Genomic DNA, 26,987 nt, shown 5'->3' with positions numbered 1-26,987 from the left:
AGGAATCTGAAACCCCCATACAGGGCCTGGGGTGGGGGACAGGAGGGAATTGCTCATGGGGTCTGGGGGACCAATGGCTTCCTTTTCTCAGTGACACAGCATTGAGGGGCCTCCCCAACTGACACCAACATGAAGCATCCCTCTGGTGATCATCAATGGAAGTGGATTCCTACTTGAGACAAATCTGAAACAAATTAGTCACAAGTGGGTGTGAAAAAATATTTAATTACAATCAAGGTGCTTAAATAAGACGTTCTAACATACAAACTTGTGAACAGAAAACATTAAGGTGCTTAAATATCTTTCCAATGAGTGCAGCCCTTCACCCATGGCATCTCAGTGCAACTACAACTTCCTAACCTTACATGGCCCACCACTACGTCTCAGTGACTCCCCGAAGTGGAGGGGGTCAGCTGCCTACCATGCCCCGTGGCCTGTGATGCGCTTGGCAGGTGTCCTCTGGAGGCCCTGGACCTTGAGGTTCCTTGCCTGCTTCCAGGAGTCTGGGATGTTTCCGTGACACCCTCGTCATCCTGCTGTCCCTGAGATGCCCCGGTGTCAGGAAGGGGGGAGTCGGAAGGTGTAGCCACAGCCACAGTCTCCTGGCTGGAAAGCCCCGGCATGGGCTCGAACCCTTCCTCCTTCCTTGGGATTCCTGTGGGCCCCGTGTCACTCCATGGGACGGTGGTGCTTCTACAGTGAGCTCCAGCGTCACCTGGCACTATCAATCCTGGAGGACCACCTGCGTCCTACCCATGGTGGTTGAGCTCTCTGCGATGGCAACTTGAGCCGGGGGCCACCTGTCAACGGCCGCAGCAAGTGCCCTCTGAGACTGGGCCACACTCTGCAACCTCTCAGCCATGACCCTCTGTGACTGGGCCACATTCTCAAGGGCTCCTGCCGTAGCCCGCTCTGTCTCAGCGCTGTCCCGCTGGGTCTTCTGCAAGCTCTCAAGGCTCTCAGCCATGGGCTGCAGAACCTCAAGAATCCTGTTCAGTCCCTCAGCTGTGACTCGGCCATCGTGAGGATTCCCTGCCCCAGGCTTTCCACGATGGACGTCACCCTTGCAGTGTTGGCCTGGGGAGCACGCAAGATCGGCAATAGCTGGTCCACCTGAAAACTTTGGGACGCCTCCCAGCAGTCTTGCAATTGGTCCAGTGTGGCCGTCAGCCCCTCCTGCATTCCCTGGCTCTGTTGCTGCATCTCTAACAGCTGAGGGTGAAGTGATCTCAGAGGCCCAGCATGTAGCCTGGGGCCAGATGAGTGCTCGCCTCCGGCAGGCCCCCCAATGCCAGAGGCCTCGGACGTTCCTTCTTCTACCCGATGCACATTATCAGATGTGTCGTGCTCACCAGAGAGTGACCCAGAAGCCTCACCACTTAGTGGACCCACCGACGTGTCAGTATCTGGGATGGTGAGTTATGAGGTGGAAGCTGACGCCAAAACGGTGCCACCCTCAGAGGCCCCTTCACCCATATCCTCTGAGGACTCGTCCGAGCTGTCTGGACCAGGATGGGTGGGAGCTGCAGTATGGCCTGGAGTCCAGAAGGCCCGGGATGTCCAGATCTATCCCTGCAACACCGAACACAAGGTTAAGTGCAAGGGAGGGAGAGGAATCCGGGATGCCAAACACATGATTCAGATTTCTGCATTGAACATGGAACAAAGCACCAAGAAAATTACATCACAGGAACAGGCCCTTTGGCCCTCCAAGCCTGTAGCGACCAAGCTGCCCATCTGATTTGTAACCCCCTCCCCTTCCAGGGACCATATGCCTCTATTCCCATCCCATTCACGTAGCTGTAAAGATGCCCTTAAAGGTCAATATCATGTCTGCGACCTCCCCCGGGAGCAAGTTCCAGGCACCCTCTACCCTCTCTGTGCAAATAAGCTTGCCTCATACATCTCCTTTAAACCATGCCCCTTGCACCTAAAACTCGTGCCCCTGAGAAGTTGCCTCAAAGTGAGTGATGGAATGACAGGTGCCCACGTCTTGACGGCAGCCTGACCATGCTGTCGCTGACAGCCTGCATCTCCCAGTCTCTTGAGAGCTCCAGCACCTGCTCTTCAAAGGGGGTGGGGACCCAGAGGTCTGGCTCACCACCCCCTGTCTTCGCCCTCTTACAGGTGTTATGGTCGGTCTTCTCCTGTGGAGACAGAAGGAGCCATGAAAGAAATGGTGGCGTGACTCCTACAGAGTATCTTTGCCCTTTGAGGGCAAGCGCAGTGGGGCTCTTGGGGGCGATAGGAAGGAGCTGCTTGGGGGTCAGGAGTTGGAAGCATGCAGGGTGCTGGGGATGGGGGGATCTGGGGAGATTTGGGGGAAGATGCAAGATGGGGTCCAGCACTTACCCTTGCTGCACGTATGAAGTCATTGACTTTTTTCCGGCACTGCTTCCTGGTTCTTGGCACTGACCGAGGTGGCGACTGCCTCCCAGGCCTCATTTCCATCAGATCCCCTGGGTCTGCGTCTTCCTGCCTTGCCTCTGCTGCATCCAGTAGCCTCCCCAGGTCTCCCTCAGAAAATCGGAGGGCTGGTCGTGCGCACATTTTGTGCAGGAATGCCTGCCTGTCCACTTTTGAGTTTTTAGTGGAGCTGTCCCTCGTTAGGGCAGATCAGCTGCAGGCAGTTTGGCAGAACATTCCAGCAAGTTACATGCAGTTTACTTGTTAGCATTGAGGGGCAGGTAAGTAAGCACTTGCACGTGTGCTGATGGGGAAGGAGGAGGGAGTTGGGGGGGTGGGGTGGACCAGTTCCTGAATGATTGATTGGGGGCAGGGGAGAGAGAGGGAGGTGTCACACAGCCATCGGGAGTTCGGAGGAGATGAGGGCCTTGTGCAGGAGAGTCCGGAGTTGGGGTAAGGGGGATCACTCTGCCTGATATCTGGAGGGGGGGTGGGGGGGGCGGGGGGGGGTGGCGGGGGAGGGTGGATCTCCTTGCCTGAGATCAGTGGGTGGGAAGGGGTCAGCTGCCACTCTGCCTGAGATCAATGGGGGGAAAGGGAAGGGGCCCGCGATCAGTCTGGGTGACCGGGGTGTGGGGGGTAAGGGGGTCAGTAATGTTGTAGGAGTGGTGCAATGACTGTGGGAGCCAGGGGGGAGGCATTATCAGGCCCGGGAGGGATGTGGCAGCGGAGCGTTATTCTATCATTTTTTTTTTCTGCGCACGCGCATTTGGCGGTGCCAATCGGGTTTTGGGCACGTTAAGCCACGCCCACAGGCTTGTGCAGTGTAATTTGGAATCTCTAATATTTTTGCAAGAAGAGTACGTATGGGGGTGCCTGAGATCAGGCCTAAAAGTCGGATCTGAAACACTCCCAGTTTCAAGTCCGCCCAGCACTTAGAATCAAGATGGTAAAATAGGACCCATTGACTTGGTCATGATTAATTAGATGTTGATGTGTAGTAAATCTGCTTGATTTTCAGCTTTTCTTAAAAAAAATCTTTAGTATTCTTGGAAAAAAATTGCAAAAAAAGTCTTGAATGTAATGAACTAAAATATTTGTGTTCTGTTCTTTTAACAGATAAATTGAAGGAGAAATCTCAGAGTGCCATTAAAGTTACTAACAAAGCTGCTAATGTAACACCCAAAGTCACAGCCAGTAATGGAAGCGGTGCTGTAAATAGGTAACAGTTTGTCTAAGTTGCTGAAATACACTCATTGATGATGTCTTATCACATTGAAATCTCAAAGTACTCCATGTGATGAATTACTTTTGAAGTATGGGGTCCATGATTTATGACCGGAGTGGGGAGAGAAAGATAAATTTAATCATTCAGAGGTTTGAAAATCTTTGAAATTCACTAGTGTTGTGGCTGTTCCATCATTGGATATGTTCAAAGTTCAGATGGATTGATTTTTGATCTCAAGGAATAAAGGCAGTAGGTGGGAAAGTAGAGTTAAGGTTAAAAGTCAGCAATGATCATATTAAACACCCGTGGAGGCTCAACTCGCCATGGGTGGGATTCATCCCAAAAAAATGCTGTGTCAAATTCGCCCCCCACGCAACCTGATCAATGGCCCCCCGGACATGTGCAGGCCAACCCTGATCACTGGCCTCCCTCCCTCTATCACTGCCAAATGCAGAGTGGCAGCGGGTCCCCCTCCAATCACCCCGCCCTGCTTAGACCTTACTCCCTTGGCAGTGCCTGATGCCTGGTGGGCAGTACCAAGGTGCCCCCTGGACATTGTCACTTCACTCTTGGGCAGTGCCAAAGTGGCAATGCCCAGGGGGCACCCACGACCCCCCACCCCCCCACTCCCCACTCCATCGGAGTCAGGCTGCCAGCTCTCCGCTAGTGGGGAGCTATTGTAACCCCTGCTAAAGTGAAACACTCCTGGCGGCAGGGGGAGACTCTAGCGGGCCCAGAGACTTCAGTCCCAGGCCTGCTAATGAGATTTAAATCAGCATTCGAACAATTTATGCAGCTATGTGCTGATTTCTGGCACGGAGCTGATGGCGTCGGAGACGCGCTGAGGCAGTGGCACCTAGTGGGAAGCCCTCAACACGGCCTCCACTTGAGTCTCCCAGCGCGCTGCTCGAGCTGGGAGATCAATCTCTCTTTCCCCCCCCCCCCCCCCCAATGTTATTGAAGTGCGCTGACTTAGGCAAATGTGGCAACCATTCTTGTAATGGCAACTATTAATAGCCATGAAATGGAATGCCAGCAGATTTTGTGATTGGACAGCACTTGCTAAACAATCATGATTATGCTGAGAATTGCACTGACAACCAATTTAAGATGACTAGTCAGGCTTGCAGTGTCTTCTGGAAGCAACATACATTTATACACAGGGCCCTGTCATTTGCAAATAGAACATGTCCAAACATCCATACATTGTCTTTTTCAACCAAACTCGGAGATAGCCATTCACTGGTTCATACCTCATGACAGTGCCTCTATCAATCAGATTTCACTTTGCAATTCAATCCATCCATACTCTCTTATGCGGTATAAATTGTTCCCTTTAGAATTGGTATTCTTATAAATCTGTCCAGATGAGTACACAACAAAAAGCTTCGACAGCATCTGTTTTCTTTTTAGCAATACCAGTTAACTTGTTTTTATGTGGTATTGGCGAAGGAAGGACTGCTGGCCAGAAGGCCTGCAGAACTCTGTTCTTCAAATAGTACCATTTTATCTTTAATGTCCACCTAAACCATCTCTCTATCATAGTAACATTTATTATCTCACATTAATGACAACCTCAGTGCCATCTAAGTATTAGCTTAGAATAGAGCCCTGTCCTTTGGTTTTGGACTCAGGACAAGAATGCTCAATGTAAAATAAATCTCTTGATAGTGAGTTCTTCACAGACCTCTGAATATTTTTTATCCATTCTCAGGATGTAGCCATCGCTGTTGCCCATCCATAATTGCATTTGACTCAGTTTGTAGCAGACTGCCTTCTGAATCACAAAGGTTCTGGGTTTAAGTCCCATTCCAGAGCTTGAACACAAAATTAAGACTGGCATTCCAGTGCAAATGGAAGGAGTATTGCATCTGAGGTGCCTTCTTTCGAGTGGCAGGTTAAACCAGCCTTATCTTCCTGCTCGGATGGATGTAAGAGATCCCATGGCACTATTTTGAAGTATAGCAGGCGTTGTTATCCCCAGTGTCCTAGCCAATATTTATATCTTAATCAACATCCCAAAAACACATTATCTGGCTATTTTTGCATTGGAGTACATGTGGGAACTTGCGTGTGCATGTTGGCTGCCATATTTTGCTACATTATAACATTGACTACAATTCAAAAAGTACTTCATTGTAAAGCACTTTGAGATGTCCAATGGTTCTGAGAAGTGCTGTATAAATGTGGGTCTGTTCTTCGTTGACAAGATAATGATGAACTGCCTTCTTGAATAAGAATTAGAGTATCTTGTTGGGCCATTGTGGAGGGCAGTTAAAGCTAACCACTTTGTGACAGTAGACTTGCATGTAGGCCAGACCAATGAAGAGTGTCAGATTTTCTTCCTGAAGGGGCATTAGTGAACCAGGTGGGTTTGTATGACAGTCCAGTGGTTTTGTGGACATAACTGATTTCTAACTTTTAATTCCATATTTATTTTAATTAATTTAGTTTAAATTCCCCAGGTGCTGTGGTGGAATCTGACCTCGTGTCACTGCATCATTAGTAAAGGCCTTTGGATTACCAGTCCACTAATGTGACCACAGCATCTCCCTTTGTGATTTTGAGTATTGTATTGATATCTACCTTGTGGAATTAAGTTTCCATGTTTTTTTGTAAGGACTTGATTGACTTGTTGACAGAGCTTTTATGTGAATACAAGTCACTGCTGGTTAAATTCAGTGGATAGCGAGAAATTTATAATTCAAATCCAGTTATCATCAGTTGACAATGCTGAATGTGGCCATCATAAATGCAGTTGTTGATCTAAGAAATTATTACCATTTCACAATATAGGAAAATGAGGATGTTTTCTTGGCTTTGCATATTTATAAAAATACTTAATTGTCCAATGCTTTGAGTGGAGAGTAACTCATCAAGCAATATTATTTCAAATTGAGTTTAGCCAAAACAACCTAAACCATCCAATACTGCACATTGTATTAAACTACAACTAATCTGGGAATATTTGATGATGAACTTTATTTTTCAGCAACAAAATAACAAAAGAAAAAGAAGAGAAAGAGAAAAGTGGAAAGGAAAAAGACAAGGAGAAGAAAGAGAAGACAACCCCAGCTGTCCCTCCAGAGGCAAAAGCAACGGCTAAAGATGCAAAGGAGAAATCAAAAGAAGAACGAACAAACAAGGATGAAAAAGTACGGGAGACCAAGGAAAAAACACCAAAAGCTGACAAAGAGAAGGAGAAAGAAAAAATCAGGAAGGAAGAGAAGACAGCAAAGGATGATAAATCCAGGTCGGCGTCTAGCTCTGCTGAAGCAAAACCACACTCCGAAAAGGAGAAAGAAAAGGAACCACCGAAGGAGAGAGATGCACTCAAGGATGCCAAATCCAAAGAAAGTCACACAAGCACTAAGGGAGAAAAATCAGCTGTTGCTGGGTCCTTGAAGTCCCCAGTTCCACGATCAGAATCTTCAGAGTCTGATAGGGGTAAGTTAATATGGTGCTGCAATCTGCTTTATTTTTATATTGCTCAAAGAACCTGTAGCAGTAAACAGGATTAATTTAGCACAGATCTAGCGGCAAGTATAGACATAGAAACCCTACAGTGCAGAAGGAGGCCATTCGGCCCATCGAGTCTGCACCGACCACAATCCCACCCAGGCCCTCCCCCCACATATTTTACCCACTAATCCCTCTAACCTACGCATCCCAGGACTCTAAGGGACAATTTTTAACCTGGCCAATCAACCTAACCCGCACATCTTTGGACTGTGGGAGGAAACCGGAGCACCCGGAGGAAACCCACGCAGACACGAGGAGAATGTGCAAACTCCACACAGACAGTGACCCGAGCCGGGAATCGAACCCGGGATCCTGGAGCTGTGAAGCAGCAGTGCTAACCACTGTGCTACCGTGCCGAGTACTTGTTTTGGAACATAGCTTTTTTTTATGACTTGCTGCAGGCTTTTGGTTGTAGAGGAAACAAGATTCGAAGTGAGCTATTTCACTTGATGAATTGTACCAATGCTTTTAAGAAATGCTTTGTAGCTGTATTTAATGTTCTAGAAAAGATTGCAAAATGTTTATCAGCAAGAATTGCCACTCAGTGAAAGCCTAATAACTTTTTGCTGAAACCTGTTTGTAAGTTGTTTGAAAATATGCAAAACTAACAGTGAGAAGGGTGAATAAGTCAGACACACTTCTTTCATGAGATGATATCAGGCTCTACAACCTATACCAAGAAAGGGGAGCGTGCTTTTATGTTGCACCTTTTGTGGCCTCATAATGTCCCAAAGCAATTCACAGCCAATTAAGTACATATGAACTGTAATTACTGTTATAATATAGTCAAACATGGCAACCTTACTTTGCTGTGTAGTAAAGGAAAACTTGGCAATCAGACCTAAATTGCACCAAGAGGAATAAAATAACATGGACAAGATTACCTGTTTTTAGAGGTGTGAGGTGAGGGATCAGTGTTGGCTAGAGGCCTGACAGAAAACTGTTGCTCTTTGAATTGTGTCAAAAGATGCTCCACCAGGAAAAGCACAGCCTCTTGTTTAACATCTCATCTGAAACACAGTGCACCAAAACTATTATGGCAGCGTGCTATAACTAAGTCATGGCCAACATAACTAACATCAACGCTAAAGCAATCTCCTGGGGTTAGGCGCACACAAAAAAACTGAAGTTCGTCCTCGGCTGCATAAGGCAATTAAACTTTTAGGAGGCTATGATTGCTGATGACATATCATTTAGATATATCTGATTTATATCTGATTTGATTTATTATTGTCACATGTATCAATATACAGTAAAAAGTTATCCCCCTACTCCTCTCCCCGATATGGCACAGTGTTGTCTTTACCGAGTAACATCTCTTCTGAAAAGTTTATAGTGCCATAGCTTGCATTTCTCCAAAGTCAATACTGAGACAATAAACCTATTCACACACTATGACTGAATCACTAGCAGGCAGGTCTAATGAGCAATCCCTATCATAGCACTATCTGCAAGCATTTTAGTTACTATAATGGATTTCCTCCGAGAAGCAACCTTCACGTAAGTTTTTTTTTGTACAAGGGGTGATGTTCAATCAATCTAGTATATAATAAAGTGCACACCAGATAGAAATAATATTCATTTTAACAAATTGAAAAGTTAATTGGGTATTTGATCAAATAGTTGTAAATATAGGTTATTTATTTGATTTTTTCAGTAGTCTTTCATAGGTTGAATAATTGGATGGGGAAATTGTTCACGAAATGAGAATTTCTTGAGGATGCTTTTGAAATCTTTCAACATTGCAACAAGACCAAAAAGAGGGCAAAGGCTATGAAAGTTTAGTCATCCCTATTTTATTTGAAAGTTGTGCAGAATACATTTTTACTTAACCAATAACAATATTGAGTTATTCTCTTATTTCAGAACTTATTTTAAAATAAATAATTCAAGTGTGAAGGTAACTACTGCATTGTTGTGATGTCACATTACATGTAGAAAATATCTTTAGGCCCTGTATCTTGTTTGCAGGCAATTAATTTGTATTGATGGTAATAAATATTATGTATTTGAAATAACAGCTGAAGAGAATTGTATGAAGAATGACTGGTCAAATATTATGTCTATTCATTCCATACTTGGAATATGCTACAAGCAGCAACTAGAATGTTCAATACTTCTTCTGTTCCAGAACAAAAACGGCGCAAGCTTGATTCCCACTCTTCGCCATCACATTCCGCTACAGTAAAGGTTAGTATAGCCTAAGGAAGGCACCGTCAATATTAGGCTGTCCTGTTTGGAATACCGGTTTTCTGGAAATATTCGTCTTCCTTCGAGTGAGACAAGGTGCACAATGGAGCCTCTGGAGGTTTCTTTTAAATAGAAAATGCATTCGTTTTCTTTATTGGACTTTTTGTAAGCAAATTTTATATAAAAAGGCTTCAAGGACCTAGCGAAAATTATAAATAGTAAGAGGAAAATGCAAGAGATTTTTCTTCGAAGTGCCTCAAATTATATTAAGTGGGCAGTTTTTGGAGTGCAATAATGCTTCAAGCAAAATAGCTTCAAAGTGGAGTCGCAAAAAAGGTGGTCAGCGCTGAGAGTGAAGAGTGTTTCAGCACTGAAGAATATTGAAGTTGTTCAGAATTACCGGAAACCTCTGGATTCATCAGGCCCGCTGATGAGCATACTACCAATTCGTACCTTCTAGGAAGGAAGTAATGGAGGGGATTCCATTAAAGTCTTTAATATCTCCTTGGTGATCAGATCTCCTGTAGTTGTGTAAATTCTGTCAGCATGCAGCTGTTGTTAGTATCTTCCCTTCATGGGTTTGTTTTCCCTTGGGGGTGCCAGCCTTTTGAATCCTGCCTTAGGAAAAAGCAGATATGGCAGCAAAGCCCGCCTTCCAGCCAAGAGGGCCGATGGCATTCTACGCAGCACGAAACGTGGGTGTATCCTAATAGAAGAATCAGGGCAGATGCTACCTTGCACCGTTTGCTGTATTTATTTTAATGTAGATGAACCCCTCACGAATCCTTGAGTTTGCAGTGGGTTGAAACTTCGAGCTGTAAGTTCCAATTCCTGGATGCAGTGCACTGGAAGGGAGGTTAAAGAGCCCATTGTGGTTTGTTCAGCTGCACCTCTTTACAAAATTAACATAATTTGCATTGAAGTTAATTGTTCACTTAGTATACTTACACGGGAAACAGTATTCTATAACATAATCAGATTTAAAGACATAGTTTAACTTATGTGACATTTAATTGTGTATATTTGTTATTTGTTAATTTTTTTACATTAAATGTAATCATGCATTTTAGGGAATTTTATGCTGTAATTGGTTTGTATATTGCTGTAAATTAGCAAATTTGTTAATATATACACTACAGTTGTGAACAACTGCAGCATCAGACACAGATTTAAATAATATATCTAAATGAGTTTGAGAAGACATTTTTATCATAGTAAACTGTTTCCCGATACACATATTTAAAATGCATTATTGTCAAGCTTTCTATCTTGTCCAGTAAGCATTAACAGTTCCTAAAGCCTAGTTCCTAAAGGTGTAACTGCATGTCAGAAGCAAGACTTTAGAATGGTCGTCAACTTGCATCCCAAAGTCCTCTGGTATCTGAGAAGCGCCGCAGCTCATCTGTCATCTCCATTCATTCCTACAGGATGGTCTCGGTGATCACAAGGAATCATCAGCAAAGGTTTGACATTTGAGCGTTATTTTGATACTTGAGTCATATTTTGACTGCATAACCTTTATAGGTGAATTTTGTGAGAAACACAGCATTTATAATCCTTTTATTGACTGGAATTTTCAAAATGTTATTGCTGTTACTTAGTTTATAAATATGCAGTAGGTTTTTTCCTGGTAGTTGCAAAACAAATTGCCCAAATTTTGTGTTCTTTTCGCATTTATAGGTGGCAGAGATAATGAACAAAGCTATCATGGATTAACTGGTTGTTGTATTCATTTGCTTAGTCTAAAATTGAATCTCAATCTTTGAGGATTTGTGCTACAACAATATTTGTAAGCAGCTACAAAATAAAGGGAAATAATGTACTTTTATTATGATTTTGATGTACTTTTGGGGAAATACTCAAAACCTTTTGAATGATGGCTCTTTTGCTCAAATTATGCAAACTGGATAAGTGTACAGAAAACCTTGCGAAGTGCGAGATTAACTTTATAATTATGATTGCAAATTCTGTGATACAATGCGCTTTCAATTTGTGTTCATGCTGCTTAAAATATACAGATAAAATAAGACAACTGTCAAGTTGATTTAGTAAAATCTGGTTTTGTCAATGATGTACACTTGCTTGTTAGCTTGAATTAGCATTTAATGCACACACAAGCCCAATACAGCCCATTTTTCCAATGGTGAATGTCCTTCAGTGGATTGTTAAAACTTGGCTTCACATGATTAGTAAGTCAATAGAGGTTATTTTAAGTTTAATTTGAATGAAATGTAACTAGTCTGGTTGACACAAATGTTCCTCACAATACCACTAACACATCTTTTGTACGCCTTTTTAGTTTCCCAAATTCAGTGACTTTATTGTCTACACCTTTTATGAAGCATTAATTTTCTTAGTCTGTTAGTTGGGATACCATTGTCAAAGCAGATTGATGACATTCTTGAAAACCTCAAGGTAATGTTTCTCTCCTCATCTGGCTGCTGAAAGCATCTGGATCAATATACAAATTAAAATCTCCTATAAACTAATCTTTCTCACATGTATAGTTTCTCAGAAGATACATGACTATTTTCCATTATATTACATATCTCACTAACCATTTTTATTTAACAGCAGAGTGACTTCCAGTAAATTTGCTATGATTTTCTGTTGTCTGAATTTACTTGGCTAATGCGGAAATAGTGCTGGCTTTATGATCTTCGTAGAGACTGATAACTTGTAAAGAGACTTGACCTTCCAGTTACTAGCTGAATGAATGATACAAGATTTCACATTTTAAAACTTTTACTGTACAAAAAGTGCTTTTGACTAAATGCTATTTTCTTTCTGTAGGAAACTTCTATCTTATTTACAGAATGGATGGTTTCCTTTTTATACTCATCACATACCATACACCCCACAGAATTATAGTCCTTGTAGCAAACCGTCCACAGTTGCTCCTGGCTTCCAGCAGATTCCCGTATCCCTGTTTCACCAGGCATTCATTTCAAGTGACTATTTCCATGCACTTTCCTCAGTTTTCAGAGTTCCTAAATCTACTGCCATTAGTAAAGCCTGCTCTGATAATTCTTCCCTGGGCCATGCCAGGATGAGTATCCAGAATCCTTGGGTGGCTTTAGGATGCATCTCTCCAACTAAGGACCATTTCCTTCCCCAATTTGGCTGTGGTAGCTCTCAAAAGCCAAGCAGCCTCTTCTCTCTCCTTGACTACAGTTCTTTACAATCCATATCCTGTAAGGACTCCATCCCATTCTGTCAGTTCCTTCACTTCCGTCACTTCTGTTCTGATGATTCCACTTTCCAAAATAGCACTGCAGGTATGTCGTCTTCCTCAATCGTGGTTTTCCACCCCACTGTGGTTGACAGGGCTCTCCACCCCATCCGACCCATCCCCTGAACCACTGCTCTTATCCCTTCCCCTCCCTCCCAGAATCATGTTGGGGTTCTCCTTATTCTCACTTTTCACCCCACCAGTCTCCGCATTCAAAGGATTATCCTTCGTCATTTCCACCAACTCCAGCATGATGCCACGACTAAATGCATCTTCCCCTCAGTCCCCCGTCAGCATTCCACAGGGATCATTTTCTCCAGGACACCTTGGCCCACTCCTCCATCACATCCAATACATCACCTCCTGTCCACAGCACCTTCCCATGAAATTGTAGGAGGTGCAGCACTTGCCCCTTTACCTCCCTCTTGCTCACCATCCCAGGTCTTAAACACCCTTTTCAGATGAAGCAGTGCACCTCCTTCAATCTGGTCTATTGCATTCACTGCTCCCAATGCGGTCGACTCTACATCGGAGAGACCGATCACGGACAGGGTGACCACTTTGCTGAATCCCTTCGGTCCGTCTACAAGCAGGACCCAGACCACCTTGTCGTTTGCCACTTCAACACACCATGCTGCTCTCCTGTCCACATGTCCATCCTTGGCCTTTTGCGTTGGGTTCTAGTGAACCCCAATGCAAACTGGAGGAACAGACCTCATTTTCCGATTGGGCACTTTACAGCCTTCCTGTCTGAACATCGAGTTCAACAGCTTCAGAGCATGAACTCTCCCCTCCACCTTCAACCTATTTCCATTTTTAAATTTCATTTTGTTTCTTCTTTTCATCTCATTCATCCATTTTTATCATCCTCCTTTCTCACTTCCGTTTTTCCACTTCTCCATTCCCGTTCTCCTTGCCTCCCCCCACCATTCGGGGCAACTGCCATATTCCTCAGGCAGTCCCATAACCATCTGTGCCTCTGTCCTGCCATTCACACATTCTGATCACTTGATGGACACTTTTAGCACCTTTCTCAGCCGCCTTTGTCCTCATTTACATTCCCTTTGTCTAATTAAGCAAAACCCCCCCCCCCACCCCAACCTCATAGTATAAATCTCTGCAGGTTTTCTTTGCTCTTAGCTCTGACAAAGGGTCATCCAGACTTGAAACATTGGCTTCACAGATGCTGTCAGACCTGCTGAGATTTTCCAGCATTTTCTTGTTTTAGTTTTAAATTTCAGCATCCATAGTATTTTGCTTTTAGCCTCTTCTCTCTGTCGCCCACACAAAACTGCCTTCTCTCTGCAATGTTTATTGATTGGCTTACTCTACCTTGTAACTAGATAGAAATGCTAACTACTTCTCTTTGATCTCAACTCCCGTTCATCTTAAAAATAAGTGGACAGTTTACTGCATGACTGCTGACACCTGGCACCTTCAGCATTTTTCTGGAATTTTGGGAGACAGAGAGTAACCTTACTGTAAAATCAAAGTGCTGCCACTGTCTCCAATCACAAATATCTTGCACCTCCTTCTCAGTAAAACAATCTAATCCTTCTCCTTTGATCTCTAACAATCAAGCCCACTCGGCAAATTTCAGAACAGGTCACACGATCCCCTTCTTTCAGCAAAGATTTAAGGGTACACTCTCAAAACACAAAAATCTTAAGCTCATAATTGTGACAGTTCACAGTACTCAATTTGTGCCTCATTCAATGAATTATTTTCATCTTTCATTCCGACAATTTCTTTCATAAATCCTCCAGCTTCTCTCTGGTATCCTTTACAAGGAATGGTTGTGCGGTGTGAGCAGCAGTTGTACTCACGATTGCATTCAATACAGCTTTCTGTTTGCTTAATTGTTATTTTTATGGATTTATAATTCGCTTTAGTGTTTGTATGAATCCTTTGGATAGATTACAAGAGAAGAAAGTTGGAGCAGTTCACTTGTATCAATTTAAATTGATGCAATTTTGTCCATTTTTCATTTGGTTATATTTCCATTACAAGAAAAGGGTTAAAATGCTGTGTTAAAATTTGACTCGCTCTTCAAGATGTTATGTCTGTTTTAGACAAATGTGCAGTTTTGAACGTCTTTGAAGAGTGTTCGTTGAATTTTTATCACTGAAGTATTCATGTAATGCAATATGACTGGAAGAATGGAAAATTACTGGGATTGGCATACTATTCAGTTTGAAACTGCAGTGTTAGCAAAAATAATACTATATACATGGTTTTTGAATAGTGCTTAAATTAAATGGTTCATTAAGAAAATTTTTCTTAATTATCATTATTCAGTTTGAAGATTATTTTCACTCAAGTTGCTATTTTTGGCTGTTCACTATTGAATCGTGTGGGACAGTTCCTTTTCAGTTGCAGTCTTTTCTAGTGAAACACTCAGCAATCATTAAACCAAACAGTGAACCTCGATCAACAAAATATGTTTCTGAATTGTTATGTTTAGCCCATTATCGGTTCCTTGCTGCACTCTGTTTCTGGAAAGCAGCATGCGTTACTCACTGAATTGCTGGTCGTTGCTCATTCATAATTGTAGTCGCCATATTGAATGGTTGCCAAATGTTTTAGTGAATTAATTAGGAAAATGCCTTAATGGGGGGGGGGGGGGGCACTTGATTGGTCTCTGTTCAAGTCAGTGATGATAATGACCATACCAATTGCAACTGTTGCACTCACCTGCTGAAAAACTCAGCTGCAGTGACTTGCCTTCTGCAAGCGATATTGTGCATTTGTTTGCTATTGGATTTGATTTTTGTTTTAGATGCTCTGGCTTAATCCTTTTGCCGCTTTGGTTGGAAGCATTGTTATCAACAAATCTGTCAGCATCATAACAATCAAGATATCAAACCTCACGGTAATGTGGACAGTACTACAGACAATATAAATATGAATAAAGCATCATCTTTCAGAAAATAAGTCCATGTAATGAGGGAGCTGGAATTTGTTCTCGAATGATTGATTTTAGTAAATCAAACTGTAAAGCAATTAAATTACTACTCTACCGGGATTTCTTTAATAGGGTATGGTTCTAAGTTATAATGGTTGCAGTGATGGATGGTAGCTCTACAGACACGAAGTAAGAACATAAGAAAAGGAGCAGGAGTAAGCCACATGAACCCTTGTGCCTGTTCCATCTTCAGTAAGGTTATGGCTGATCTGATCTTGGTTTCAACTATATTTTCCTGCCTGTTCCACATAACCTTTGACTGCACCATAGTTCAAAAATCTCAGTCTTGAATATATTCAACAACTTACTCTCCACAGTTCTCTGCGTTAGAGAATTCCAAAGATCTTTCATCCTCTGAGAGAGGAACTACCTCCTCATTTCTGTCTTAAGTGGATGATTCCTTATTCTGACCAAGTGCCAGCTTCCCCATGAAGGGAACTTCCTCTCTGCATCTACCCTGTCAAGCCCCCTCAAAATCTTGAATGTTTCAATACGATCACCCTGTATCTTTGTAAACTCCTATGTATAAAAGCTCAATCATTCCTCTCAAGGCATAAAACATAAAATGTCTAGGTCAAAACAGGCCATCAGGTTTATTGGCCGACACCTGTGTTTATGCTCCATTTATATCTCCCCATTCTTCCAACAGCGTAGCTTTGGGTTCCTTTCCTCATGTGTTTTTCTAGCTTACCGTTAAGGAAAGAATTTAAACAAGGAGTTAGGAGGGCTAAAAGGGACCATGAAATGTCCTTGGCAAACAGAATTAAGGAAAATCCCAAGGCATTTTATACATATAGAAGGAGCAAGAGGGTAGCTAGGGAAAAGATAGGTCCACTCAAGGACAAAGGAGGGAATTTATGCATGGAACCAGATAAAGTGGGTGAGGCCCTTAGTAAATACTTCACTTTGGTATAAAGGAGAAGGACATGATGGATGGTGAGTCGAGAGAAGGGTATGTTGATATTCTAGGACATGTTGAGGTATCGGATGTTTTGAAAAACGTCAAGTTTTTAGACAAGTGCCCAGGACCTGATGGGATCTGTTCCAGAATAGAGGCAGATGGGGAAGGAAATTGCTGGGGCCTTGTACAAAATCTTTGTATCCTCTTTAGCCACAGGAGAGGTCCCAGAGGACAGGAGAATAGTCAATGTTGTTCCTTTGTTTAAGAAGGGCAACAAAGATAATCCGTGAAATTACAGGCCAATGAGCCTTACGTCAGTGGTAGGGAAATTATTGGAGAAGATTCTTCGGGACAGGATTTACTCTCATTTGGAAAAATATGGACTTATCAGTGATCGGCAGCAGGGCTTTGTGCGGGGGAGGTCATGTCTCACAAACTGGAATTTTTTGAGGGAATGACAAAGATAATTGATGAGGGCAGGGGGGTGGATGTTGTCTACATGGACTTTAGCAAGGCCTTTGATAAGGTCCTCATGGCAGGCTGATAAAGTGAAGACACATGGGATCCGCAGTGAGCTTTTAAGATGGATACAGAACTGGCTTGGTCAGAGAAGACAGAGTGGAAGAGTGTTTTTATGACTGGAGATCTGTGATCAGTTGTGTTCCATAGGGATCAGTGCTCAGATGCTTATTGTTTGTAATGTAAATGATTTGGAGGAGAATGTAAGTGGTTTGATTAGTAGGTTTGCTTATGAATGGCGTCGTGATTTCAGGCAGCCCAGTGACCAATATCTCCATTCCTGCCTGTTTGCTGTTAAAATTTTGAAGTACCCTGGTCACTTCATGCTCATGGTCACCTGGCAGGCTTTTAAATCACTGCTGCACTCTATTCTACAGTCGGGATTTCCCTTTCTCCTTGTCAGAGGCTGCAGGTGTGAGGAGATCCCTTTGAAGCCCTTCAATAGAGAAGAGGTCAGTTTCACCTGGCAGGGGTGGAGGGGGGGCTCCATTCTCTACAGCTGTGCACTCAGCCCCAATTAATTCATACAACTTTGATTTGAAGTCTCTGAGCCTTCTTAGCAAGCTGAAACCTTTGAAATGCTTTCTTGTTGCATTGAAAACCTTTGATCTCTGTCAAATTCCAAGTTAGGTGCTTTGAAAGAGGCTTCCATTGACAGCTTAATGGATTTCTACTCAGCCACCAGTCAGCTGTGTTTATTTATGTTTCATTTCACACTTGAATGCATCTCAAGCACCTCAATTGTTCCTAACTACCATGTTTATATAAACTCTAAGCCTGGAATTAAATCACTTAACCCCTTTGATGAAACTAAACTGGCCATGACCAACACCAAAGCCTGCCTGGTGAACTTCCCGCAGGAGAGGATGGCGAATGGACCTTCACATGGGAACCCGATCTGGCTCGGTGGAGTGGGTGGGGTGAATCCCGACAGCCCTCAAGCCCGGTGGGAATCTTGCTTTTTGGCCAAAACATTCAGTGGGACATCAGGATTCCCGCTAGCTGTCCGACGTAGTCAGTGAATCCCCCCTTCGTCTCATATTTTTACTGGCAACGCGTGTCATCTTGGACAATGAAGACTTAGACTTTGTAATTTGAACTACAATAATAGGTTTTATTGTAGTTAATGTTTCATATTGCACCATGCACATGCATAAAATTTTAGTGCATTTTACACATGCAGTTTTCAAATCAGCTTTTCTGCTTAAACATATGAAAGCCTTTTAGTTGGATGTGAAGCAGAGATTTGTATGTTAAATACATAGTTCAGTATCTTTATATTCTCAGCATATCAAGTAATAGTCCTTTCATTATGTTAGCTTAAATTATATAATGGTGCAAATTGATTTTGTTAAACACCCTCGCACTGAGAGTAACTATACTAACCAGTCTATTAAAATTGTGGAATTTTTATGTGTATTATGATATATTTTTATTCCCCTTTAAATTTTCCTTCTACCCCCACCCCCCTTCTAAGTTTTCCTTCAGTTTATTCTGCTTCTCCTGTCACAGACCCTACTTCACTCGAGTCACCATTCTTCATTTGTGAGCCACAGGAAAATGGTAACCTATTCGCAGTCAGTTTAAAGCTGTCCCTTTCTAATATTTGTATGCTTGTACTTCCAGTGGGAGAATCAACCGAGCTAAGCTTTTTCTTTCGGAAACCTGAATGTACAATGGCCAGTCCTGCTTCTGTATTGCACACTAGCTCATGCTGATTAAGTCAGCACAGACTAATGATAGGTCTCCAGTCTGTATGGCTTTGTACTGCACACAGTACTATACTTTCCCTTGGCTTTTCATTTTTTTTGGTAGTTTTTAAAAAAACTATTGTTAGTCAATGCAGGCTGACCTATTGTATGATCAATAGGAAAGAGCCGTTATTGAGCATAGTTTTATTCAAGAACTAATGCGTTATGGTGTGTTGCAAAATTAAACGAGCACAACACCTTGCATAGGCATCTTCAAAAATGTTTTCTTTGTATACACACCAATAACGGAATTTTAAAAAATTTCGCTTTTATTCCACATTGGGTAAATTTATAATGACGTCAATTGAGAAATTGAGAGGAATATACATAGAATCGTAGAATCCCTACAGTGAATTTAACATGGCCAATGTCCATCTAAGAAACTTTCACACCATTCTAAATTTACCATTCTATTGCTAACACATAACCTTTTATGCTATCAGTATATACTACAGCGAATGAAGAACCAGCAAGCTTACAAAAGATAACGTCTTTCTTTTTTAAACAAAGATGTTTGAAGGGTCAGTGTTTCGGAAAAAGCATTTGACAGTTTCTCCTCTTAAGCATTGTACAGGTTGCTTGGGTGCCTTTCACTTCTTCTGACAGACTGATAAAATCTGCTGAAACATCCTGGCAACTCAGCAAGATCCTTCGAGTAGATCATCCTCATGTGGTCATAGCTAATTTTCAAAAGCGGTCAACAATGAATTCAATTTCAAGTTATCATTAAATGTGACAGTTACTGATGCTGCACTTAGTTTTTGAGCTTTTTTCAGCTAGTTGTTCTAAAGAATGCATTATGGTGGTTATTTAGAAAAGGAGCAGCAATGTTTCTGCTATTTTGTTGTAATGTTAAAAGAAAAATCTCATTGAATTTGTTACTTTAGCAATAATAATTTCTGAGTAGAATATTCCAGAAATTAAAAAGCACTAAACCAATTTTATTTTCTTTTTATTTCCTTTTGGTTTCTTTTTCATTTTCCTAATTTATTTCTGTCTCTAAACCCACTTTCTCTCCCTCCCTCTCTTTATTGCCCCACTCGCTCTCTTTTCCCCCTCAAGTCTCCGGCCTACATGAAAAATAACTACAGTGAAAAAGGAACTGTGACTTTTTATTTACCCAATATTTTACTCTGCCCTGAATTAAAGCTGCTAGAATCCACAGAAAATATTGTTCAAAATGTTGCAAAACCTGCCTATTATAACCACCCATAATTTGAAGGTGGCTACTTTATTGATGACTTGAACTAGCAGAAAAATTGAACCAGGATTCAGGCTCTCGGGTTTGTCACTCAAATTGAATAGTTATGGGCCCAGCTGTTGTATTTTGGTAGTGCTGTTGAGATGGGCGTGCTGGAAGCTTTCATTCTGACTCTGCATGCACAGCACACATACATTAGCCTTTTCAAGATAGATCCAACATTCATTATTTTTCCCTGTAACTGTAGCAATGACCTTTGAATGAGAAGTAATGATTGTGAGTGTCTACCTTTCAAACTGGCCCAGGAGCATTTATTTTCTGTCATTTTATCAGTGTTGCACTCTGACCATTGTATACTCCTATAATATGATGTGGAGATGCCGGCATTGGACTGGGCTGGGGTGGGCACAGTAAGAAGTCTCACAACACCAGGTTAAAGTCCAACAGGTTTATTTGGGTCACTCACCTAATAAAGGAGTAAGTAGCGTCCAAAAGCTCGTGATCCCAAATAAACCTGTTGGACTTTAACCTGGTGTTGTGAGACTTCTTATTGTACTCCTATAATACATCATGGGCCACATTTTGATATTGTGTGGCATTAGTGAGCCTTGCCTTTCTATCATAAAACTTTAAAAAAATGTTACTCACGAAGTTGCTGAATAAGGCAGCCATTAAGGGAAATGGCACTTGGGGCTTGAGCATTTTTAAAAAATTATTCCATGGTATGTGGGCATTGCTGGCTATGCTCTCATTTGTTGCCCATCCCTAATTGCTCTTGAATGAACAGGCAACCAAGAACCAAATAACCAATACATTTTAATAATTGGAAAATAAATAGAAGGGCTGAGAATGTGGGTGGATTAAAAGGGTTGAGTTCAATTTCAAATTGTATGAAGAAAGAGAGAAGAAGCAGCAAAGGAAAAGCAAGACAAAATATAATTTACATTCGACATTTTACATTTTGCTGATTTTGAAAGCCTAAATATTACATAGGCTCTCTGGCATCAAAAATGAACTAATTAGCAGTCATTAACACATCACACTGTTAAAAAGGAGACTTGTGCTTGTAATTGCTATCCAGAAATATCTGCAACAAGTTTAATTTGTAAGCAGTGTGTAAATGCAGCAACTTCATAGCATTCAGTGCATATGAGGCGGATGTTGTTTTCATAAAGATAATCATTTAACTATTAGTCCAGCACAGACACCAACTTTTAGATATTAGTTTTTAACTGCACGTCCAATCCTCATCTGACTTTGCTGTCTCATTTATGCATAAATGATGCCAATCACCATTGGCCTCTTGACAGAACATTCTCACTGAATGCTGGCTACAATATGGAGTACAAATAGTTCAAATTGAATTTTCTTAGCTATTTCCTGGGATCTTGTAATCTGGTTGCAAAGAATGGGCATCAGTGTAAATTTCACTGACAGAAGTAAGTGCCAAGGCTTTTATTCACTCCCTGGTTTTAAACTTCAACAAAGTACTAAGATGGCCGTCTTGTGGCACAGTGGCTAGCATCCCTGTCTGTGAACCAGAAGTCCCACCCCAGGATCAATAGCTAAGGAAGGTGCATTCATAACCCGGTCAAACAGATTGTATGCCAACATGCAAATTCTTCCAAGCACACTAATGGCTGTGGTAAGATAGGGAGAAACTCTGGTCAGCCACGCTTGATGTGGAGTGGCACCCTTCAAGCTGTAAGCCCCAGGCACCAGAGTAGCGCAGTGGTTTTCAACTGCGCGAAGTATGCAAGTCTGCCCTCACTGCCATCACTCCTGCACATGTGCCCTTGCAACAAGCTCCAACCATCACTGCAAGACACCTTCAATCGGGGAAGCAGTCACACCAGTTATTTCTCCCCATTCAGGGAGACATCACAGAACTTCTCTTCTTTAATTTTTCTTTTAAATGAATATCCAAAAGTCGAAAGGGATTGACTGGTTGCAGTTTGCACTGTGAGGCTGCGGGTTTATGTTCAGACAGCTGTTTTGGCCCTACCGGGAGGACCGGGGAATAATGGGACCGGCCGGGGTTGTGCCAGGGAGCCAGAGGTGCTGGGCGAGGCGGCCAAGTTCTCCACGGAGAAAATCCCCAGCGAGAAGCTGAGGCTGCTCTCCTGCTTCCTGGGAGTCTTTGTTATTTTTACTATGGGATATTACAGACTGTGAGTACTTCAAGTCCGAGATAGAGAGAGGACTTTCCTGAATGAAAAGATGGTGCAGCCTGTTCTTGGATTATCACTGGTGAAGGGGAATTGATGAGGTGCATTTGCAGCATCAGTGGGACTGACCGATCCCTGGAGTTGTTTACCCCTCTTCCTGCCCCTGAAAACAAGCTTGTTTCAATTACAGCTATATAATCAGATGAAATAATACACTCATGATTATATGATACAGAGCTACTGAGACATGGGTCTCTTATAACATGCATTGAAAGCCAGTTTTAGATTACTGGATCAGCTTCCCCTCCCCCACAACTCCTTATGTCTTTATCTTGTGTGACACCTTATTTAAATGCCATTTTGGAAATCCAATAATACCATATTTACTGGTTCCGCTTTATCTACCCTACTAGTTACATCCTCAAAAACACTCCAATAAATTTGTCAAATTTAATTTCCTTTTCCCAAAACCATACCTGCTCTGACATAAGTAGAAACTTTTTGCAGAGCACTTTTTTAAATGGATGTTGGGTTATGATGGCAGGGGAACTGAGAAGGTAGCTTTTAAAATAAAGATCTGAGTCTGCTTGACTTAATTAGCAGTACAGTCACTACTGAAGCTATAAATTATAGATTCCATTCCCAAATCTACAATTTGGATTTACAATCTAAGTTGGCACTTCAGTGCAGTGTTGAATTATTTAAGGAGCATTGTTCGGGTGAGATGTTAAATGAGACTTTATCAGCTTGCTCAATAACTAACGGAACCCATTCCATCATTATAGATAGTAGGGCGTTTTCTCAGTACCAGAACCAACCTTCCTACTTCAAGCAATGGCATCAAAAACAGTTTGAACTTTTTAAATCCTGAGCAGCATCATCAAAAATACACCATCATATTTTGCATGTATTTTAATGACAGCCCTACGTTACCACTATCCCTCTCAACTCCTCCACTGTTGGTATTTTGTCTCACTGCTTGTCTGACATCCAGTGCTGGTCAGTTGAAATCTGTTCCAACTAAATTCAAAGACCAGAGTTATTGGCTTCATTTCCTACCGCATACTCCATTCATTAGTCATCGATTCCATCCCTCTCTCTCAACCAGACCTTTCACAATTTGGTACCTGACCCCGAGATAAGTTCCGGCCACTAATCACTCCATCTCCAGAACGACCTCCGCAGCTGCAGCATTTTCTGCCTCTGCTTCCATTTATCTGCTTTTGGAATCCACGCCATGCCTTTTTTTTTTAACCTTCTAACTTGACTGTTCCAATCATCTTCTGGCTGACCTTTCAACTTTTATAAACTTGAGCTGAACCAAATTTCTGCTACTCAGATCCTAAATAACAACACGCCCTGGTCACCCAAGGGCTCTGTGTTCTCTGATCTACATTGGTCCCCATTCCAACAATGCCGTAGATTTTAAAGTTGAAAGACCTCCCCCTTCCCTCGCTCTGTAGCCTCCTTCAGTCTTGTAACCCTATGAAATCTCTGTGCTCTCACAGTCCTGGCTTCTCATGTATCCCCAATTTTAATTGCTTCGCCATTAGTGGCTGTGTTATATACACCTCAACCTCTTCACCTCTCTACCTCACCTGTGTTAAGATGCTTCTTGAAACCTACCTCTTTGATCTGTCTTAATATTGCCTTTAGTTGCTTTGTGTCAAGTTTTCATTTGCCAGTGCTCCTGTGACACACTTTGTGGATTTCTACATTATTATAGATGCTTTATACATGCCAGTTACTTGGGTTTTTAGGGCCTTCCTGGGCCCAGATAGCTTGCTGCATTTGTCTGTGTCACAATAATAACTATTCCAAGTAATTGGATGGATGTCATTTCAGAATTGATAAGAATGCAGTCTTTTAGGTTTTTTAAAGGCGGTGAGATGAGAAGGGTGCAGTAGAACATGTTTCAGAAAATGGGGCAGATGTAGGCTTTGTTGCAGTTCCTGGTCTAAAATGAGAAGAGTGCTGGGTGACCATAGATGGAAGGTTTAAGGATATGCTCAGAGGATATAAGCCAATATTAGGTTGCCATTGGGAATTTGGCAATGTACATGGACAAATTTGAGGATTTGTAATATTTTGAAGGATGGATAGCCAGTGTTGATTTGTAAGGATGTCATGATGTCCGAGGAGAGCATGCTGAAGGACAAAATAAGGTCGCGTGTTTCTATTTTGTTTTATTCATATGATGAGTGTCTATGGCAAAGCCAACTTTGTGCCCTACCTGAATTTTCCTCGAGAAAGTTATGGTGAGCCATCATCTTGAACTGCTACGGTTTGTGTGGTGTAGGTATACACATGATGATGCTGTTAAGAAGGGAATTCTGGTTTTTGACTCTGCCACAATGAAGGAGCAGTGAAAATGGTTCCAAGTCACGACGGTGTGTGGTTTGTAGCAAAATTTGCAGTTCGCGTAGTTCTTGTGTGTCTGCAATCCTTGTCCTCCTTGATGATAGCGATCACGGAGGATTCTTAACAAATTGCTGCAGTGTATTTGGTGGTGGAGAGTATTCCATCACATTTCTGACTTGTGCCATGTAAATGGTAGGTAGACTTCAGGGAATCAGGAGGTGAGTTATTTGGCACAGACTTCCCAGCTTCTGACCTGCACATGTGGCCACAATATTTATAAGGTTTGCACAGTTCAGTTGCTAGTCGATGATAAATCGCAGGATTCAGCTACGGTAATGTCATTGAATGTCAAGGAGCGATGATTAGGTTATCTTGTTGAAATTGATTATTACCCGCCACTTAGATGGCACAAATGTTTATTGCCATTTACAAGCCCAGACCTGATTTCCAGTGAACATCCCTACTTTTGACCTTACTTTGGAGGGAAGGTCATTGATGAAATAACTGAAGATGGTTGGACCTACGCATTACCCTGAGGAACACCTAGTCTGATATCCTGGGGCTGAGATGATAGGTCTTCGACAATCAACCCTTTATTGATGTGACTCCAACCAGTGAAGAATTTGCCGCGGCTCCCATTGTGTTCAATTTTGCTAGGGCTCCTTGATGCTATACTCCGTCAAATGCTGCCTTGATGTTGAGGGCAGTCACTCTCTCCTCATGTGTCTGGGGTTCAGCTCTTTTAGCAATTATTGCACCAAGGCAGTGATGAGGTCTGGAACCATGTGCCTCAGTGGGACCTAAACTGATCATCAGTAAGCAGGTTATTGCTGATTAAGTGTTTAATACCACTGTCAGTAGCATTTTCATCACTTTGAGTGTAAACTGATGGGGTGGTAATTGATCAGGATGGATTTGTCCTACCTTTTGTGGCAATGGCATTCCTGGAGAACTTACCTCAATGTTAGGACGATGCCAATGTTCTGGCTGTACTGGAATCAAAATGGCTGGCTAATTCAAGAGCAAAAGTATTCAGAACGATTGCCAGAGCCCATAACCTTTGCTGTATCAGTATTTTCAGTTATTTCCTGATGTCACGTCGAGTGAATCGAATTGGCTGAAGACTGGCATATGAGATGCTGAGGACCTTGGGAGAAGTCCAAATTGGATTCTCCACTTGGCACTTCTGGCTGAAGATGGTTGCAAATGTTTCAGTCTTCCGTCTTTTGCATTCGTATGCTGGACTCCAGCAATATTGCTGCAGTTAGTTTTTTAATTGTCCACTATTCATTACTGGATGTGGCAGGACAAGAGTTTTGATCTGATTCATTGGTTGTGGGATCACTTTGCTCTGTCTGTCACATGCATTTAGTCCTGTATTGTAACTTCACCAATTTGGCACCACATTTTTAGGTATGGCTGGTGATGCTCTTGGCATGCTCCCCTGCACTCATTGAATGAGGTTTGATCTTTGGCTTGGTCCTTGGTGATGTCGAGTGAGGGATATGCCAGCCCATTAAATTGCAGATTGTGATTGAGTGCAATTCTGCTGATCACCCACAGCACCATATGGATGCCCATGCAATGTGCACAAGCAGATTTGAAGATTATAAATTTATTGTTTTGTGGAATTAGTAGGCAATATTAATTTGTGAGGGCACGAGTGGGATTTACTGCAGGACAAAATGCATGTGACTGTATTTTGGACAAATTGGAATTGAGTATGGAGAATCACAGCTGGTAAGGAAGATCTTGTTAAAATAGAACTGGAAGTGACAAAGCAAATTTTTTGTTATTGTAAATATGGGGTAGAGCATAGGTGAGGCATGTTCCGGAGCTGAGTTGAAGCAATTTTGGTAATGAATGGGATATGTAGGGTGTGAAATACAACTCGGTGAACAGGATGCCGAACCTGATTTTGCTATAATGCATGTTTGCAAGCAATCGTTTCAGTCAAATCAATTGCAGGAAGTTTTTGCTCACTGTGTCCTGGTTGCAGCATAAAGTTTGTTGTGCAAATCATGTCTGCAAGGGGTAATTTGCAGATATGAAAGAGGACTGACTGCAAATCTTTGAGGAATTCAACAGATGTTTGTGTATGAAAGAAAAGCCACTGTGTTTTGAGCAGCGGTGAGTGGAGCCGTGCATGAGCAAGGCGAGGTAATGGAGATACTAGTATGATTGAGCACATTGAGCACTGATGATGTTGAGGAAAGAATGAAGATGCAGCAGTGTAATTGTTGTTGCATGTTATGCTGCCATTGTCACTTTTGCAAAGATTCTCTTGGGACTGGGTGGAAGCAAGGCTGTAGATATTAACTGGAAATTTTGGGAGAGATGATCACAAAGCTGTGCCTCAACTACGATTTCAAGGAGCTTAAGAGAAGGGGTATGAGGTAATATTTGGAAAAAAGAGATTGCTTTTATAGGAGGTGGCCAGTGATGGTTTAGAAAGAGATGAGAGACAAAGGAAATCATTACCAATGCTGGTCAGCCAGAAAAGGTAATTGAATAGTATTGAATGAGGTGGAGGAACCAGGATT

The 26,987-nt window shown here is 42.3% G+C and overlaps 1 protein-coding gene across 2 annotated transcripts in view; it reads left to right on the top strand.

Annotated features, from left to right (window-relative positions):
* thoc2 (THO complex 2) overlaps positions 1 to 26,987 on the top strand; it is a 140,601-nt gene that overhangs the window by 99,132 nt on the left and 14,482 nt on the right. Inside the window, exons 30-33 of one of the 2 annotated variants that reach the window (XR_013497645.1) lie at positions 3,526 to 3,628; positions 6,627 to 7,081; positions 9,288 to 10,163; positions 10,774 to 10,809. Coding sequence is in view for 1 of the 2 variants with exons in the window: in XM_078211345.1 (XP_078067471.1) it covers positions 3,526 to 3,628; positions 6,627 to 7,081; positions 9,288 to 9,346; positions 10,774 to 10,809 (653 nt within the window). In the remaining variant the exon portion in view is untranslated. The remainder of the gene's footprint in view (positions 1 to 3,525; positions 3,629 to 6,626; positions 7,082 to 9,287; positions 10,164 to 10,773; positions 10,810 to 26,987) is intronic. The other variant, XM_078211345.1, reaches the window with a different exon arrangement.

Source organism: Mustelus asterias, chromosome 4 (genome assembly GCF_964213995.1).
Source record: "Mustelus asterias chromosome 4, sMusAst1.hap1.1, whole genome shotgun sequence".
Taxonomy (NCBI): Eukaryota; Metazoa; Chordata; class Chondrichthyes; order Carcharhiniformes; family Triakidae; genus Mustelus; species Mustelus asterias.
Note: the sequence above shows the minus strand (reverse complement) of the source record. Positions and strands in the feature narration are given on the sequence as shown.